General features: G+C 40.1%; 1 protein-coding gene across 2 annotated transcripts in view; it reads left to right on the plus strand.

The window, feature by feature from the left end:
- The first annotated feature begins 206 nt into the window (after positions 1 to 206).
- The window catches only part of klf7a (Kruppel like factor 7a), a 56,852-nt gene continuing 39,385 nt past the window's right edge, over positions 207 to 17,673 (plus strand). For both annotated transcript variants that reach the window (XM_055206127.2, XM_055206128.2), the window contains exon 1: positions 207 to 570. In XM_055206127.2, the coding sequence (XP_055062102.2) occupies positions 382 to 570 (189 nt within the window). In that variant the 5' untranslated portion in view covers positions 207 to 381. The remainder of the gene's footprint in view (positions 571 to 17,673) is intronic.

Genomic DNA, 17,673 nt, shown 5'->3' on the forward strand with positions numbered 1-17,673 from the left:
AAAATAGCGAGGTGGGTACGTTGTGAGTGACAATCCCAAAAACCAACCAGTAATCTGGCATGGCATCGAACCCCTCCCACTATCCAAGTTTAGCCCCACCCTCGCGAATCGCCAGCAAAGTTCTCACCCCTTTTGTCCTTATATGGTTACGCACAAAGTTGATTGACAAGTTAAACACGCCTCCTCGATTCCCGAGCATCCGCAGACGCTGCTTTGGCTCCACACTCTGACTGACTGACTGATACGGTAACCTGTGAGCGCGTGATGCTGGTGCGTCTACCGCTCACATTTTAAGAAGAAAACAAACCCGGGCGGATGGATCTTTCACGAAATATATTTTAATACAGTTAACCGAGACGTTTCCTATCGCGACTGATCTGAATGTTTCAGTCGGACGAGCTGAAGCGAACGCGGATTCCACGCGCAGAGAATCAAAGTCTCACGAACGCGCCGTATAGCTGCGAAAACATGGATGTTCTGGCCAACTACAGTATTTTTCAAGAACTTCAACTCGTTCACGACACCGGTTACTTCTCAGCGATGCCGTCGCTGGAGGAAAACTGGCAGCAGGTGAATAGCTTAATGCAATTTATTAAAACTTTTTCATCGCGCGCTGTCGCCTGTCAGTGCGCTCGTGCGTGCGCGCGCAACTTCCAGAGACGTGTAGCTTATTACATTAATTGCATTTCTCGTATTTGCACGATTTTAAGTAAGCTCACCATAGCTCATTTGCGTTACATATTGTATTGTTTGATGGAATTACTTGTGTCATTAATGTTTTCTTGTCACGCGCAGACTGTCACTTCTTTCCATCAAGAGTGTAGCCAGACAAGCTGGGAAATTGAGATCTGAATAATACAAGCAGAGACTTTTTGAATTATAGATCCACATCTGTCCTATCGATGTTTTCCAGTCCTCTTGGTATTACAGACTCGACTCTACTGCATTATATATAAATGCACGCGCGTGATTGAGTTATAACCTGCCTGGAAGTTAAATGCGCGTGACAGAAGTGCACAGCGTGCATTTGCATGAAACTGTGAAAAGCTTTATGCATAAAAAACCATTTTTTGACGAGAATGCCACTTTTCATGCACGAGGAGAATGAAGCCATGCGGCGCGTAGACAAAGCAAACTGACATCCACATGGTCATCGGTTTGTGCACCGGAGCGCGTTTGTAACCATTTGAGATTTATGAAATCCATTTACTGCACAGAAATGGTTTGCAGCGTGCACATGTGAGTGATGACTGTAGTATGAGACTGCGTCGAGAGCGCATGGATGCAAGCATGCTTTGCGCAGAGTTGCGCTCTCCGCAGTGCTGAAGGGGTAACGCATGGTCCGATGGTGCCGGCGCATTGCCTTTTTACGCGTTTGCACCGTGCACTGACTGTTAGATTGTTCGGCCATGTTTGCCATGCTTGTGGTTGTGATTGCATTAGTATTCATGCAATGCATTCGTGCATTCTTTCCAGACTAGTGCCATAGACTATTGGTTAGTTATCTGTTTGTTATGCTTCAAGCATAGTTTTGATAGATGGCCATGCAGTATATGTCATCAAGTTAGATTTAGGTTCGGAGTTACCACAAGTGTGTATTTGAGTAGTTGACATATATGTCAAACAGTGGCAAATTTGCAGTGTGACACTTTATCAAGGTTCTCCCTCTCTTTCATATTGTCAATTTATTAAACATAATCAAACAAGGTTGTTTTATGATAAGAAATGTGGAAGTTGTGTCCCATTATGCGAACTAGACATGTTGAAACAACACAGTTGACATTTTCTGTGTACTACCCATAGTTGCAGGATGAGGTGCATGTAGAGAAAGCAGCATTTGGCTTTGCAATTGACTCGCAATGAACTGTATGAATAAGAAATGCTCAAAGACTGACATTTGACCTCAATATAGCTTGTGTGTCCTAGGTGCTCTATAGTGCTAAGTGAGCCTAAGGCCAGACTGAAGAATATTGCTCACAAACCGTGTAATCCCCCATAAATGGAGAGAAATAGGCCAGAACAAGCAAGACTGTCTAGCAGGCTTTGATAAAACCACAACATTTATTATTCTCTGAATCGCTAGATCCCATTGTTGATGGTTGTGATTGTGTTGACCTTTAGTGCACACATCTCCAAAATCATGACATGCCTGCAATCATAAGTCCAGGCCTTTGTTTTGACATTTGATGGGTCTTTTCACCGGAACACTGCAGATGTGTTGTACTATTGATATTAAAAGACAAATTCAAAAGATTGTGTGGGTCCATATCAGAAGAGGAAATATCGAAAACTCTTAAGAAGGGATTGCACAGCCACAATATACAAGTTCTTGCCTGAAGCACCTCCATCAACCATTATAGAGCTGACAGAGGATATCCAAAAAAGTCTCACCTTGAAAAGGCCGTCAGTGTGATTTACCTAGTCCGGTGGAGAAGGGTGACTGCGATATTGGAACATAAGGGCATCCGCTACCATCTAAACTGAATGACCATTTTGGATCACATGGGATACGGTGGCACATTGGACTATTCTGGAGTGCTTCTTTCTCGTAGCATCTATTTTGGGACTTCGGGGAACTTGAAATGTCTTTTGTTCTCATCGCTTTCATTTCAATTGTCTGATATTTTTAGACCTTGAAATGCTTGGAAAAAAATCTGGAATAAAAGGAGCAGAATGCATTTAATAAGATGTTTAATGTAGTAAAAGGTGCCAATATGACGAAAATCTTCCATAACAGTAGAGTTAATTGTAAATCAAAGTAACCCTATTATGTTTTTGAGCACAACGCAACGTAATAAGCATGTAGTGATGTCTATTTTTCCAAGTGAATTCCAAGATAAGATTATTCATAAAATAAGACTTCAATGATAGAACTAATATTATAAGACCTTAAAATCTGACTTAATGAGCCACATGTTGTAAAAGACACTGTAAAATTGCGAATGTAGTGTAGGCACCGCTGTGACATTATTAATGCAGCAAGTTTTGATGATGTTTGGCAATCACAAACAACTAAACTCAATTTGCGCATTAAATTTCTGCAAAATCTCTACCCTACTGACAGATCCCGTCATGCCCCCGAGCCCTAACAAGTAGCATATGCTTTACAAGACTATGAAAAATGTTAATAGTTGTCGTCAAAAATAGTACTTTTCTCCCACAGCATGAGATTTGAGTCACTTTATGATGCTAGTTAATGATCCTTCCCAGCTGTTCCTGCATGAGTTCTCGTACGGCAGGCAACGTATCACTAATAAGCATAAGAATTATGACTGACAAGCACAAATGGAAAATATCACTTACAGCAGTCTTTATTAGGTCTAATTTATGTGCTAATCCTAGGATAAGAGAGATTCTTAGATCCCCACATTAGGATGTGGTTGGGAACATGTTTTCTTCACGAGCTCAGATCCAACACAGACGTTTTCTTCTAACAGCCTCAGGCCAGGGCATACTCTGTAACTGATACTGTAATGACTCTCCAAAGAGCCTAATGCACTGTGCTAAGACAGCACATTGTGTGTTTCACAGTGTCAACTACTTACAGGAATGTTTCTCTAAAGTCATTACGCTGCTTTCTTGACTAAATGCCCCAAGGAAAAGTCGGGAGTAAAGTCTAAGAATAAACCCAAGCAAGTTTAACCCGTACCTCACGTCTAGCCAAACCGCAATTTGAATGAAAAATATCCGCATCCCTACTACTGATTCAGTGCTCTTATCGCAACCCCTTCAAAATCTTTCCCAAGTCACAGCACGATGGGCCAAGCTGCAGAGCGGCTCCTGCGGTCGCATGCTTATGAGGATTGACAGGCGGCATGGTGCAAAAGTGCCAAGCATGCATATTCTGTGCTGCAGTCTCTCGCATCCAAATCTGTGACACGCTAAAACCCCGCCTGCCCAAAGCCGTAAAGAAAATGAGATTGCGGAAAAAATGCATTTTCGATTACTTCCTTCCTCTTAATTGTTTTTGTACCCCACAAAACTATCTTCAAGCCAAACTCAGGCCAGTCCAGGCAGTGGCTGTTAGGTCTCACATATCCGCCTCCTTGTATTGGCCCATGAAGCCATTACTGTAGGTGATGACTGCTGAAATGTGTGTTATGTAATTCTCTGAGCACCACAGCTACCTTCTACAGAGAGCAAGTGAGCCGCCGGGGAGAGAGCCAAACCTGAGCCTCTCTCGAAGGCACGTCACCGTGAAATCTCAAAGTGGTTTTTGGATCGCATGGCTCCATGGCCTACATCTTGATGCTTGAAGACAGACCATACGGATCATTTAGTAAAACACACAAATACAGTTTATCTCCTAAGAATAATTCATGGGACGGCTTTGGAGACGCGCTGTCCTCTGGCTGACTTCTTACCGATAAAGTGACTCTTTAGAGCCCATAGAAAACCAGGAGCAGAAGATCTCATATCTTTCTAATGCTATGAAATTATCCCTATGGTGATTGCTAGTGCATTCTTGCATCTTAACCAATTATTCCAAACCAAATTTGTCCATTCGCACCCTATCCAGACTCCATTCACACTCTCTGCTTGATTGCACTCTCCGAGATTGAGCTCTCTACATTATCAGATGCGCTGGCTCGTATTAACAACATCACAGTCCTCATTTATCATCCAAACCAGCGACAGATTTTTGGATAACGCACCGTGTAATGGAGCTGAAATTATCTGGTTGCTCGAGATAACATCGGAGCGCTGATCCCATTGCTACAGACAACCATCGGTAATTGAAAAAGACAAAGCAATAGCGCTCTCAATCTCATGAGTCGATTCTAGGAGTTATTAGAATACAGTTGTCATGCAGACCGCATAGCTGCTATTCGAAATACGAGCACGGCCCACGGAAAGATTCTTAAAAGAAGTGAAACGCTTTTAAATATGCAGAGATATCATTAGTGCCTAGACCAAGATATCTCGATGTACCTTATGACAGGTTCACTTCCGCAGGTGGACCCGAGGTGTGAAAGCAGAGCCCGCGGCAAAGTTTCATCAGTAGCTAAGTCGCTCGTCTTGGCTCCTGCGAAGCAGACATATGGCGCTTTCTCAAGATTACTTAAGAACGCGGTTGTATTTGGCTGTTGCATGACACTCTTGTCATAAATAGCATTCGGTTGCGTAGCAATTGTCATAAATAGGATTCGGTAGGCGGCAGGAAACTTTATACGTCAATTTTGTGTTGAGTTTATGGAAGTAGCATTTCACTGTATTCACAGATAGTGGCGAGATGATGGAAAATGATGCAAAACTGAATAAATGACACAAGATGGATTTCACTCAAGATTAAACAGTACTGGGGAATGTTACTTTAAAAAGCATCATGTTACAATATTATTATAAAAAACACAACTATATAACATCATTACATTTACAATAACGTATTAAGTTGGATGGAGCATTGGTGTGCTTATTTTTATGCGTTTTGGCAGTATGTTTGGACACCAAGTACAGTGGTAAATTTTAAAATTGATAAATTGACGGCATTCGTTTTGGATTTTTTACTAGCAGTGCAAACGTTGTATGTTTGGTTCCCAAAGAACACCGATAATTTGTAAATTGTGTCTTTAATGCTTTTTATGCATTTGGCACACATTGTTACCCAAAGCGACTTACAGTCTCCGGGTCTGGCAGTAACACTTTTAGCATAGCTTAGCATAATCCATTGAATCTAATTAGACCATTAGCATCAGGCTCAAAAATGACCAAAGAGTTTCGATATTCTTCCTATTTAAAACTTGACTCTTCTGTAGTTACATTGTGTACTAAGACCAATGAACATATTAAGTGTTGCCATTTTCTAGGCTGATATGGCTAAGAACTTTACTCTCATTCTGGCACAATAATCAAGGACTTTACTGCTATGACATGGTGGCAACAGGCGTAATAATATTACGCAGTTCCTGAAAATAGTCCCCTGCTATTGAAAGTTACCATGGGGACTAGTTTTGGTGCGCTTGCTGCAGCCATGTTACGGCAGCATAGTCCTTGATTATTACGCTGAAATGAGAGCGCAATGCTAATGGTCTAATCAGATTCAATGGATTATGCTTAGCTATGCTAAAAGTGGTATCGCAAGACCCGGAGATCAGCTAAATGGATCCCAAAATGGTAAAAATCAAGTGTTTAACTCTAGGGGAGCTAAAAAGGGGCCTATTCTCAAAAAAGTGGAGTCTCCCTTTAAAGCAATCCTCTACCAATTGAGCTACAGGAACACTGATAGTACATTGTTTTTGTTTTGTTTTGTTTTATTAAGTACAAGCAACTTTATGAATCGTTCACATCATTGTATGCCATACTACAACAATTATACTTTTGCACTATAGATATACCCTATTACCCAACACTGGCAATATAGGTACCCCAGGCCACACCTTTATCACAATGGTGTCAAAACATCAAATCTTTTCACTCACCCTAACAAAAACTTTGCTCTCCAGTTCATTTGACACATGTGACTCTTATCTCCCCAATAACAACAGTCCTGGCACTACAGAGCTCGTACGCGAGTGTCAGGGTCACCCTGTAACAATAGTCAAACTGACCCCTAGCAATCCAATTAGACTCCTGCACTACAGCAGCGAGTAGGCAACCCACTCCAGGCGCTGAGATCATTAATCTGACTGGGGCCAGATGATTGCCCGTGATGGCTGCCACATTGAAGGGTGATGAAAAGGTTAGCATCTGATGAAAGAGGAGACGGAAGACGCTGCACTCATTTGTCGTAGGTCTCCAGAGTAAGTGTCAGCACCCAGAGCTGTGGAGCAAAGTGAAGCATCTTTATGTATGAGTCCTGGATCTAGCGCAGACGGGAGACACGGCTCTGGCACTCCAGTCTTTGATTAACAGGCCGAGTAGAACCGTGGGTTTTCTCCTCCCTCTCGCGCGCACAGCTTGACAGCGATTTTCCCTTCATTTAAGACGGAATTTAAAACTTTCACAAAGCAGCGCAGGGGTAGGAATGATTGGACCGACGCTAACGTGGAAAAGACATGCAAATGATCTCAACGTTATGTGGGAAGTTTTTAGGAAGGTGATTCACTTCAAGTCGACATAAATACAAACTATTTCGCTTCGAATTCACGTTTTGTGAGATTCACTGGCGCACATTACTTCTAAAAATACGTGCGCTGCATCCCTAAAAAACTTAAAGGGACTATATGTAAAATGTTTGTAATATAATATCCAAAAAAAATATTCATGCAGTTCTGTACTTACATTATCCAAAAAGTTCCTAAGGATTTAAAAATCCAGAGAAATTCACATTTTAAATAATGGTCTGTCTTCGTCACCTATCAATGAAGTAATATACACGCTTTCCTCGGGTTTCCGCTTGTAAATTTCATACATGGATGGTGAAAATGACATCTCCCATCATTCCACTCTCCGTCATAGTCATCAAGCTTTGCCTTCGTAACGTTTTAAAAATGCGAATCTTTGTGGCAAAGTTACGTATTGTGCCTTACTTTCAACTTTTTTAATCCCCCAACATTGTCAAAAAAAGAGCACTTTTCATAAAATCTTTTACTTTTTTCCTTATTGAATATATTTTTTATTCAGAAATATGTTACACTTGAGAAGTAAAATAAAAAATAGTTTTAAACTTCTAAATCTCATACTTCAATGTAAAATAACAACAACGCAACATTTTAACCATAAACTAAGGATCCCCCAAATACCGAAGATGGTGTGTTAAAGGGGACATACCATGAAATCTGACTTTTTGAAGTGCTATAATTGTGTCCCCACGCCACTATCAACATAGAAAATGTGAAAAAGATAAACCCAGTAACTAAGTTTTGGTAAACCATTCTCTGCACGCATGTAAAAAATTTAGCTCCCCTGGTGATGTCAGAAGGGGATAATACCACCCATTAATCTGCACAATCCAACCACGCCACTACAATTTAATACAGAGATCAGCTCATTTGCATTTTAAAGGACACACCCAAAACTGAACATTTTTGCTCACACCTACAACAATTTTAACTTGCTATAATAAATTATATATATGATATTTTGGGCTTAATCTTCACGTATTTACTCTGGGGACCCCAAAGATTTATTTGACATCTTAAAAAAGTCTTGTACAAAGTCCCCTTTAAGTAAACACACCAAAATAAGTAAACATTTTCAATGATATTCGATCTCTCTTGCCTGAGATGATTTCTTTTTTTTTAAATGATGGCATATGTCGCTAGGCAACCACTTTTTGTTATCGCAATTCAATGCACTTTGTTTTGGTGTCATTGTAAGCATGTCATCTTAAAGCGGTCCTTCTGCGATACCGCTAAAGAAAGCGTTCCAACAGACCTTGAGAGATACAATGAAGGACGATATTCCCTCTGTAAACAGCCCATCACTTTTCTTCTCTTTATTCATCTGAAGCCATCAATCACCGACGGCGACGATTCGGCCTCAAAATGGGTCATGAAATGCAAAGCGACAGGAGGCGTTGTTTATCAAGGTTTATGCAAGCTTCAATCTATCACTCTTTATAGTGCTGCAGTAAGAAACTCGTTCAAAGTTGTGCAACATACAACACCACAATGCATGGCGTGAAACAGATTGGGAAAAGGTGAATTTCGCTAATGCTTATTATTCAATTTCAGAAAAGCATGTTTGAAAGGTTAGCGCGGCCTTTAGCATAGCGTACGCTCCTGCATGCGTGCGAGTGTCAGCTGAGGGATTTCTGCACGAAACAACGCTGAGCTAAGCACTTCTGCTGGCCCGGGCGTCTGTGCCGCATGTGTGTATGTGTGGACTTACTCAGCCGTGGCGTATATGCACAGCCAGCTGTATTTCCATATGCTCCAAGTTACCGATGTCTGAGCTGCACATGACCTGGCCCAGCTCCAGTACCGGCCCGCAATGTAACACCTGGATACAGCAAAACCCAATCTCACCAGCTCATCCCTCATGCTGAAGCAGGCAAACGCGGCCTTTCTTTTATCGCTCTGCAGTTGCTGCTCACTGAAGTAAGAGAGATGAGGATTGGCAAAGAGCTGTGCAAATTTGGGTCTCCGTCAGTCAAGATGATTTTTTGCTCCTTTCTGCTGCTAAATTGGCAGCGAGTTTTGTATTCTAATTATTCGTCCATGGAAAGAAGCACGGATGAATTGGAATTAGGCTTTGGTTAATATTTCAAACTAGATTTTTATATTTTTTGACATGGTGCTTGCCTGGATTGCATTAAAGTGTTGCAGCAGCTTGCTAGGACTATGTAGTTCATGTAGCTTATTTGGTAGAGCATTGCATTAGCAGATTGTGTTCAATCCCAGAGAATATGCAAGTGTAGTTAGTGTAAGGTGCTCTGAGTAATTTTTAGCAATTTTTGTGGATGTTAGGGATTACTAGGTGGTGGTTAGGGTATTGTGCTACTCTCTTCATAAAAGGTGCTTCATGATGCCCTAGAACAGGGTTCCCCAAATCTTCCACTTGAGGGCTGGAGCACCACATAGTTTAGGTCCAACCATAATCAAACTTACCCACCTGTGATTTTCTAGTGATCATGAAGACCTTGATTAGCTTGCTTAGGTGTGCTTGATCCGGTTGGAGTCAAACCCTGCAGTGCTCCGGCCCTCCAGGGTAAGATTTGGGGAACCCTGCCCTAGAAGAACCCTTATTTTGCTGAATGGTTTTATAAAGAACCTTTAAGAAGCATGCTGACTTTTTGGGACTTTAGCTTATTCACTGTATCCCCCAGAGTTAGATAAGTACATACATACCCTTTTCATTTCCGTGCGTCCTATAACTCTGTCTGATGCACACACCGCTAGCCTAGCTTAGCACAAAGACTGAAAGTAAATGCCTCCAGCTAGCATACTGCTCCCAATAAGTGACAAAATAACACCAACATTTTCTTATTTATATGGTGTGATTTAAAGCACTGCTACTTGGGTGGACTGATTTGCTCGCAGCACCTGAGAAGCTCCTTGGTGAGGAGCAGAGAGTTTGCGCAAGTGTTGCGCTAATAAATCCACCGAAGTAGCAGTGCTTCCTCTTCTGAGAATATAATTCCCAGTATGTATACAGTTAAAAGATGGCTGTGTCTCATATGATCTTGTTATTTGTACACGCTGTGACTATACAAATCACAACATATACTGTAAATAGGAAACTGTTGGCGTTATTTTGTCACTTATTGGGAGCAGTATGCTAGCTGGAGCCATTTACTTCCAGTCGTTGTGCTAAGCTAGGCTAGCGGTGGGTGCGTCAGAGAGAGTTACGGCACGCACGGAGATGAAAAAGGTATATGTGGACTTATCAATCTCTGGGGGATACAGTGAGTAAGCTAAAGTCCCAAAAAAGTCGGCGTGTTCCTTCAAACATCTGAAGAACCTTTCGGTTTTAAGAACCATTGATTGAATTGTTCTTAAAGGACCAAAAATGGCAGTGTTACTCATTGCATGTCTCGCCAAGCTTTGATTTGTGGCTGGCATGGCAGTAAATAATACGATGATATGATCATGCAGTCATGGGTTTTTTCTGTCTTGTATGCTTCGGACGCTGGCTTTATTAGAAAACCATATCCATTATATCAAGACGCATGTCGATAAGCATGTTCAAAGGCATGCATCACTTGCACAGAGCAATCAAAGTACCGTGAGATCAGACTGCTTGCTTGTTCTGCCTTCGAATTGCTCTGGAAATTAAGAGCAAGGGGGCCCCTAATGGTTCGGAAGGGAGGGGGCACTGCATATGCACTTCATAACAATGCTTTGTTTTTAAAGGAAATCATCTTGTCTCAGTTACAATTTTGACTGGTAAATGATAAAGAATGATTCCCCCTCTCTTTTGTATTTTCATACAAAGGGTGTAGGTGGTCCCAATCTCAAATCTTTGATGTTTGGATCAATAGATACGGATTGGGTATTGAAATATTATTGCAAACTACTTCATAAACACCTCTCAAATATTGCATAATTTGAGATTTCTTTCAATGCAAAACGAGTTATAATTAAATTATTCTTGCGGTTCGCAGCTTTGTTGAAATCTTCATGAGATCTACACTTTGTTCCAAATTATTATACACATAATAATGTATAGATTCTGTCTTTATTTCACATGAAGATGCTAGTATTGCATTCCAGAGTTGATGTTTCAAAATATAGTGCTCTCCACCTTACAGATCTTTCATATAATGATGCTCCACAGGCTCTTAATAGGACTGAGGTCATAGGATGATGGTGGTCACAACTTGATTTTTTTCTTATTTTATGCCCAAATTAATTAAAATATATACACATATATTTATTTCAGAAGGCATGATTCCTTTAATATCTCATAAAAACCATCTTTTAGGAACTCTACATATGTCGCAGATATGTCTTATTTTACACCCTCAGGGACCCTAAAGGGATCTACCATATACTTCCCAATATTTCAGTTCAAATCATTACTCGGCCACCTTGTCTTGTTTGAACATGGTGGCTATTCACTGACAATCCAGAATAACATTCATCTATAGGTCTACTATTCCGTGTATTATGGCATGTCAATGACCAAAACAGTTCAAAAATCGTCTTCATGTATTCTGAGCTCACAACAAATGCTTCATTTTTGGAAGTTTTGGTTTGGGGAGGGGGCAGTTTTATGCACTGAAGGACCTTGCATTGAAGGGTTCTTGGGATTCCTGAGACACCAGCCGATTTAAATACATGTTTGATTGTAAGCAGTGGCTGTTTCATTTCTGCCTTTTCCTAATATCTTCCATAAAAAGTCTAATCCTTCTGAACTGTAGTGAATCGTTCATGAATCTTATTATAGTTGATTTCTGTTCAGTTCCATGCAATCTAAATGGTTATAGAAAATAAATTGCTTTTATAAGATATTGCACACTTTTTTGTCTTTAGAAAGATCTTTTTTTATACACATATATTGTATGAGAACTACAACTTGCTTAACTTTTTCAAGTAGGTTTCCCTTTAATGAAGATCTCCTTGCAAACTAATGAATAAACCTGAGATTGATACCAGTTAGCTAAAAAGATATGATATAAAACAAAAAGCAAGTTTTTGAAAACCTGAATGTTTCATTACTGAAATGTTACTCATATGTGACATGCGTAATCAGTGTGTATTAGGGGTGAGCGATAAACCGGTAGATACGATAAACTGGAAATTTGTCAACCGGTAGAGATTTTGGACTATCGTCTCTATTAAGTTTACGCAACCCCGTCATGTTGCTGTGCGCGTGGTCATGAAAACTTTACATTGTACACAAATTTAAGCACCGCAGTTTTAAAACAAGTGATTTTGAGCCGTTGAAACACAAACAACAGTGCTTAATGTGCGCACAGTTTCTGTGTGTGAGGAGCGCGTAAGTTGCGCACCAGCTGCTCATTAAAGGGATAGTTCACCCAAAAATGAAAATAATGTCTTTAATGACTTCAGAACACAGTTTAAGATGTTTTATATTTAGTCCGAGAGCTTGTTGACCCTTCATTAAAAAAATCTTCGTACGGTATACTGTCCATGTCCAGAAAGTTAATAAAAACAGTGGGTCAGTTAGAATGTGTTGAAGCATTGAAAATAAATTTTTGCACAAAAGTAACAAAAATTACTAGAGTCACATGATTGCAGTGATGCGGATGATGTACGAAGCGGCTGACGTGTTATCTGGTCCACCCCGACTGTTTTTTTTTTTGTACGCCTGGGCTTCGTTTACTGTCTGACGGAGACGCACGCTGTAAAAAAAACTTTGCAAACATGTCTGAGGATAACACATCATCTGTGTCACTGCAGTCATGTGACTTTAATCTCGCGCTTGCCCTTCACAACAGACACGGAAGGGAAGACAATAATAAAGTCGTAATTTTTGTTATTTTTGGACAAAAATGTATTTTCAATGCTTCAACACATTCTAACTGACCCATTGATGTCACATGGACTACTTTGATGATGCTTTTATTACTCTTCTGGACATGGACAGTATACCGTACATAGATTTTTAATGAATGTTCAACAAGCTCCCAAACTAAATATAAAACATCTTAAACTGTGTTCGGAAGATGAACGGAGGTTTTATGAGTTTGGAAAGACATGAGGGTGAGTCATTAATGACATTATTTAAATTTTTGGGTGAACTATCCCTTTAAGCTCGTGAGCATTTTTGCCGCTTTATTGGCCTTACACATATGCATCAAAATTCCCATTTTTGCAAGTATTCTTATAAACACAACCATTTAGGTCTTGAGAGAAAGTAAACAGCTGAAAAAGAAACCGCATTTGTAATATATTGGGCCCGGCCTTTGGTCTTAAAGGGGAAGTTACCCAATTTTGTTCTTGTCACTGATGTTAATCAAACAGCACTGAGAGAAAATCTCTCACTGCTCTTGACTAAATCACTTTTCTACCTTTAATAAGATTACATAAAAACCTTATTAAAAGATAAAAAACTCTACCGTGATACATTTTGTTATCATGATATAAAATGAATCCTTCCCTGATATTAGATTTTTGGTCATATCGCCCACCCCTATTGTGTATCTAAACTTCAACTATCATATTCATCCAAAGCTTAAATCTACAATCAACCAATGGAAAACACATCAGTATGAATACTTGTAAAGCAGTAGCAGTGATTTAACTTCATTGTGTTTCAGGTATTTTTATACTTGTGTTAACTAATTAATCTTTAGTAAAGGCAGTCCCGGCAAACTTCCACCCGTTCCTGTGGCATAAGGAGGTTTGTCTTTGTTTTACCATGGGAGAGCTATTTGGGTCGGAAGTTATTTTGGGACGCTTTGCTAGAAATACCTGTGGGAGTGTGTAACAGTCAAAGAGACCATCTTTATGTTAGAAATCTGTGTATGCATTTAAATGGGTTGGTTGCATCTATTTCTCATTTATCCAATTATAAGTCATTTGATTCGCAGATGTGAAATGTCAGACTCCGGCAGGTGTGAAAAGATCGTCCTCCCCGTCTCAAATCCCATGGTTTCGCTTTCGCTCTTGGCACGGGCTCATTCCCTGGAGGTCGGAACGTCCCGTGTGCCTCGAGAACAATAGGAGAGATATGTGATCCAAATAGATGACTTACAATCCCCTGTTAGCTGGAGTGTTAATTACATACAGGAGAAAAGGGGGTAAACGTGTCGATTTTAAAGCTTGCACTCTCAATGGCCAAAGATGAGCATGCCCCTGATTTTCTCGCTTTACGATGTGCATTTAGACAGCAAACAACCCGTCTGAGGCGATTCAAAATGGCCACAGAAAGTAGGCTGCGCGGCTCTGTCTTAATGGACTGAACTCAATGAACTTGCCTTCGAAGGGAAGGTGGGGGCCGTCGCGCATCCCTGAGATGGTGGGATAAACGTGAAAACGGCAGCTCAAGGTGCAGACGCTCAGTGGATTTGTTCGTTTTATGTGTGTGTGTGTGTGTGTGTGTGTGTGTGTAAAAGCATGCGACTGCTCGGTAAGAGGGAATGCGTTTAGCTGTGGCAACATTCCCACAGTGTGTGCAGTAATGCGATAGATCAGAATAATGTAATACTGAGGAGAGAAGAAGGTGTATGGTACAGTATTGTGCAAACGTATTCCTGTAGCTCAACTGGTAGATGTCTTTAATGCTTTTTTATGCATTGGGCAGATGCTTTCAAGCCATTTCCAGTGCAACATACAATCCTAAAAATAAAGGTATCTTATAGAATAACCTTTTTTATAGTATGCGCTACAATAGCTTTTCTATTACCCTTTAAATTGACATTGCGAATTAAAATTACGAACAATGGAAACTCCAAAAACGGGCTTATATTGCAAAAAACCGGAAAGGGTGTATTTCTCAAAACTGCATATGCAAAAAAGTCACATAATTATTATTTGAAGATGACGCGTTATGTACTAAAACCTCCCAAAAACACCTCATGTCTGCTCCCAAGTATAACAGGCTTTCCTTGCCAATAATGTTTGGATACATTTCTTTTGATTTAAATAATCTACTATACCTCCAAGAAACACCTATACGCTCCTAAGTATAAGAGGCTTTCCTTGGCATTAATGCTTTTACGTCTCCTTCGGTTAAAAATAGTGCCTAGTAGCGTGGTGGATGTGATATTAGTAAACCTACCAACATCATTCAATGTGATGTTTTGGAATGACTACGTTTTAATCGCATATCATCGGTTAATGGATACGCCATCGTTTCGCAATAGTTTTTTGTCTACATTTAGAAAATAACGCTAAAGTTTTGCGCAAATCTGCAATGGAGACACAGCTATTGTTGGCATCGGTTTGGTGTGTCACTACCTATACAGTCTGTTGTATGACTTTGTTCATACAAATACTGTGTATACAAATCACTTAATTGAAATTTCATACTGACATACTAAAGCCCATAGTCTGTTTTTTACGTGTATGCGAACGTACGTGCACAGCCTTGCAAAGTATAGTTTATTTGACTCGTTTGGTACACAGAAGTTCGAAGCATGCGCATTGCGACAAAATGCAATGCATCTCATGGGCTACATACTACATTCTCCTGTACACGCATGTGCGATCTACACATATAATGTACGCAGGATTTCAATAGGACTGTACGGCGGTGTGCGTTCAGTCTGATGACGAAAATTACGTCATGCGCATTTTACGTGGACCCTTGAGTATGCTAAAAAGTGGACCATACTTTGGCCTTAAAGGAAAAGATATAAATAAACATCTTGGGCACATTAGATGCTTTACAGAGACCTTTGCACTGTATTCCCTATCGGTGCATCTTCTCAACACACTTTCTAGACTTTCTGACTCTTACGATCTTGTTACCTTGTCGGCCTATTCATTAAAAACGTTGAACGTGTCCAAATACACTAGGCAACCTTCAGTTTTAGACCAGACATTTTGTTTTCTCTGCCAGAGCTACTGACAATTTTAAGGCTTGCATGCAACCAAACTGCCAAATGAAATTGTATTTTGGTGAGACACTGGACCAGGCTAAAGGGTGCACCGGTGCATAAGAGGAGCTTTGGGAATCTCCTCACACCAGGCCTGTTGCACTGTGTCGAATGTGCACTGCATAACAACACAATGACCCGCTGTAGAGGGATGTTCACTGTAAGCTTACCCAGCCCGAACCCTTTGATCCTGGCCTTTGTAATGCAAATCGAAAAGAGAGGGCACCAGGGACGATTTTCATGTTAGAACTAAGGGTCCTCACTTGAAATTTGCACTACACGGTTAAATTACAATGGTCTCATGCAGGTAAGGTGCTTGAAGTCTGATGTAACCCTTATTACTGGTGTCGTAATATTCAAGGACCAGTCTGTGAAAACCCAGCTTGAGTGATTTTTTTGTGATTTACTGTTATCTACATACAATCATCAAGGTTATCATCAATAACCTTGATATGTTTAATAACTAAAACATAGATTAGATAGGATATGTATGGATAGACAGATCCCACATACATCCATTTTCTCTTTAGCATTGAAGACCCTGGCCTGGTCCTTACATTGTTCTCATTATAAGGATTAGGCCCACTGCCTCGTGCCACAACAGGTCGCCTCATCCTCAGGGCAGACCCCCCATCCCCTTGTATGTTAACAAGCTGTTAACCCTCATTTAAATATGAGCTACACCCCCTTAAACTCACCCTCTATGAATAGACTCACGCTGAGACCTAATGCTTTTTAATGAAAATTGGTGGATCTTGATAAGATTAAGTAGCATTGCCAGACTGCGACCCATAAAGCCAACCCATGAACTCATAAACTCCCAAATCCTGTTAAAGCAAGATAGTGGATCCTGGCACTGTCGTTCGGATTATCTCCTTAATTTTCATTCAAGAACCATCACTGCGTATAAATCAATAAAAAATATATTGGATTGACATTTAAGTATTTCCGTTCTCATTTGGCCCTCCGAAAGTTTTTGTGGATTAATACAGCACTCACTCCCTTTTAGCTCTCTCAAATCGTTGGGAGGGAAATGTCAACAGTAATTCATATTTAAATGAACTCCCTCTGACAATTAAAGTCACAATAGCCCTGACGCATGCGGCGAGCGCTGGGGCCGCGGAGTGCACAAAGCGCAGTTGCACGCCTGACATAGTTTTGCTGATGAAGTGTCTGACTGGGGCTCTGTCTGTACCCATGCAGTGACCTCTAACCCAGGGTTTTCAGCAAACCGCTACATAACTATCAGTGCATTGTGCTGAAACGGCAGATGAATGGCTAGTATGTAGTTGAATTGAGGTGACTTGCTGCCACAGAAGTGGGCTCTGCCTTAGTTAAATACTGTATATCATCTACAGTAAAATGGCAGGGAAGACTCTTTCTGTGCAGTTGTGTGATTTAATTTGTTCTATATTGAAACTGCTACCACTAACAACTTTTAAGACAATTACTGTTTATATAACCTAGTTTCTAAACATATGCCAATGATCAAAAGAAGTGTTCTTTGGGTCCTTTTTTTCTGCGTATTTTTAACAAATAAATAAAAAACTAAAAAGTTTAGTTCTAAAAAAAATAGTTTTTATATATTTGTTTTCAGATAAACCAAATACAAAGTTATTTTAGTTAATATGCTTATTACATAAAATAATTTTATGTAATAAAAACATGTAATAAACAAATAAAAACTTTAAATAAATAAAAAACTAAAAAGTTTAGTTCTAAAAAAAAATAGTTTTTATATATTTGTTTTCAGATAAACCAAATACAAAGTTATTTTAGTT

The sequence above is a fragment of the Misgurnus anguillicaudatus genome, chromosome 3 (assembly GCF_027580225.2).
Source record: "Misgurnus anguillicaudatus chromosome 3, ASM2758022v2, whole genome shotgun sequence".
In the NCBI taxonomy this organism is placed as follows: Eukaryota; Metazoa; Chordata; class Actinopteri; order Cypriniformes; family Cobitidae; genus Misgurnus; species Misgurnus anguillicaudatus.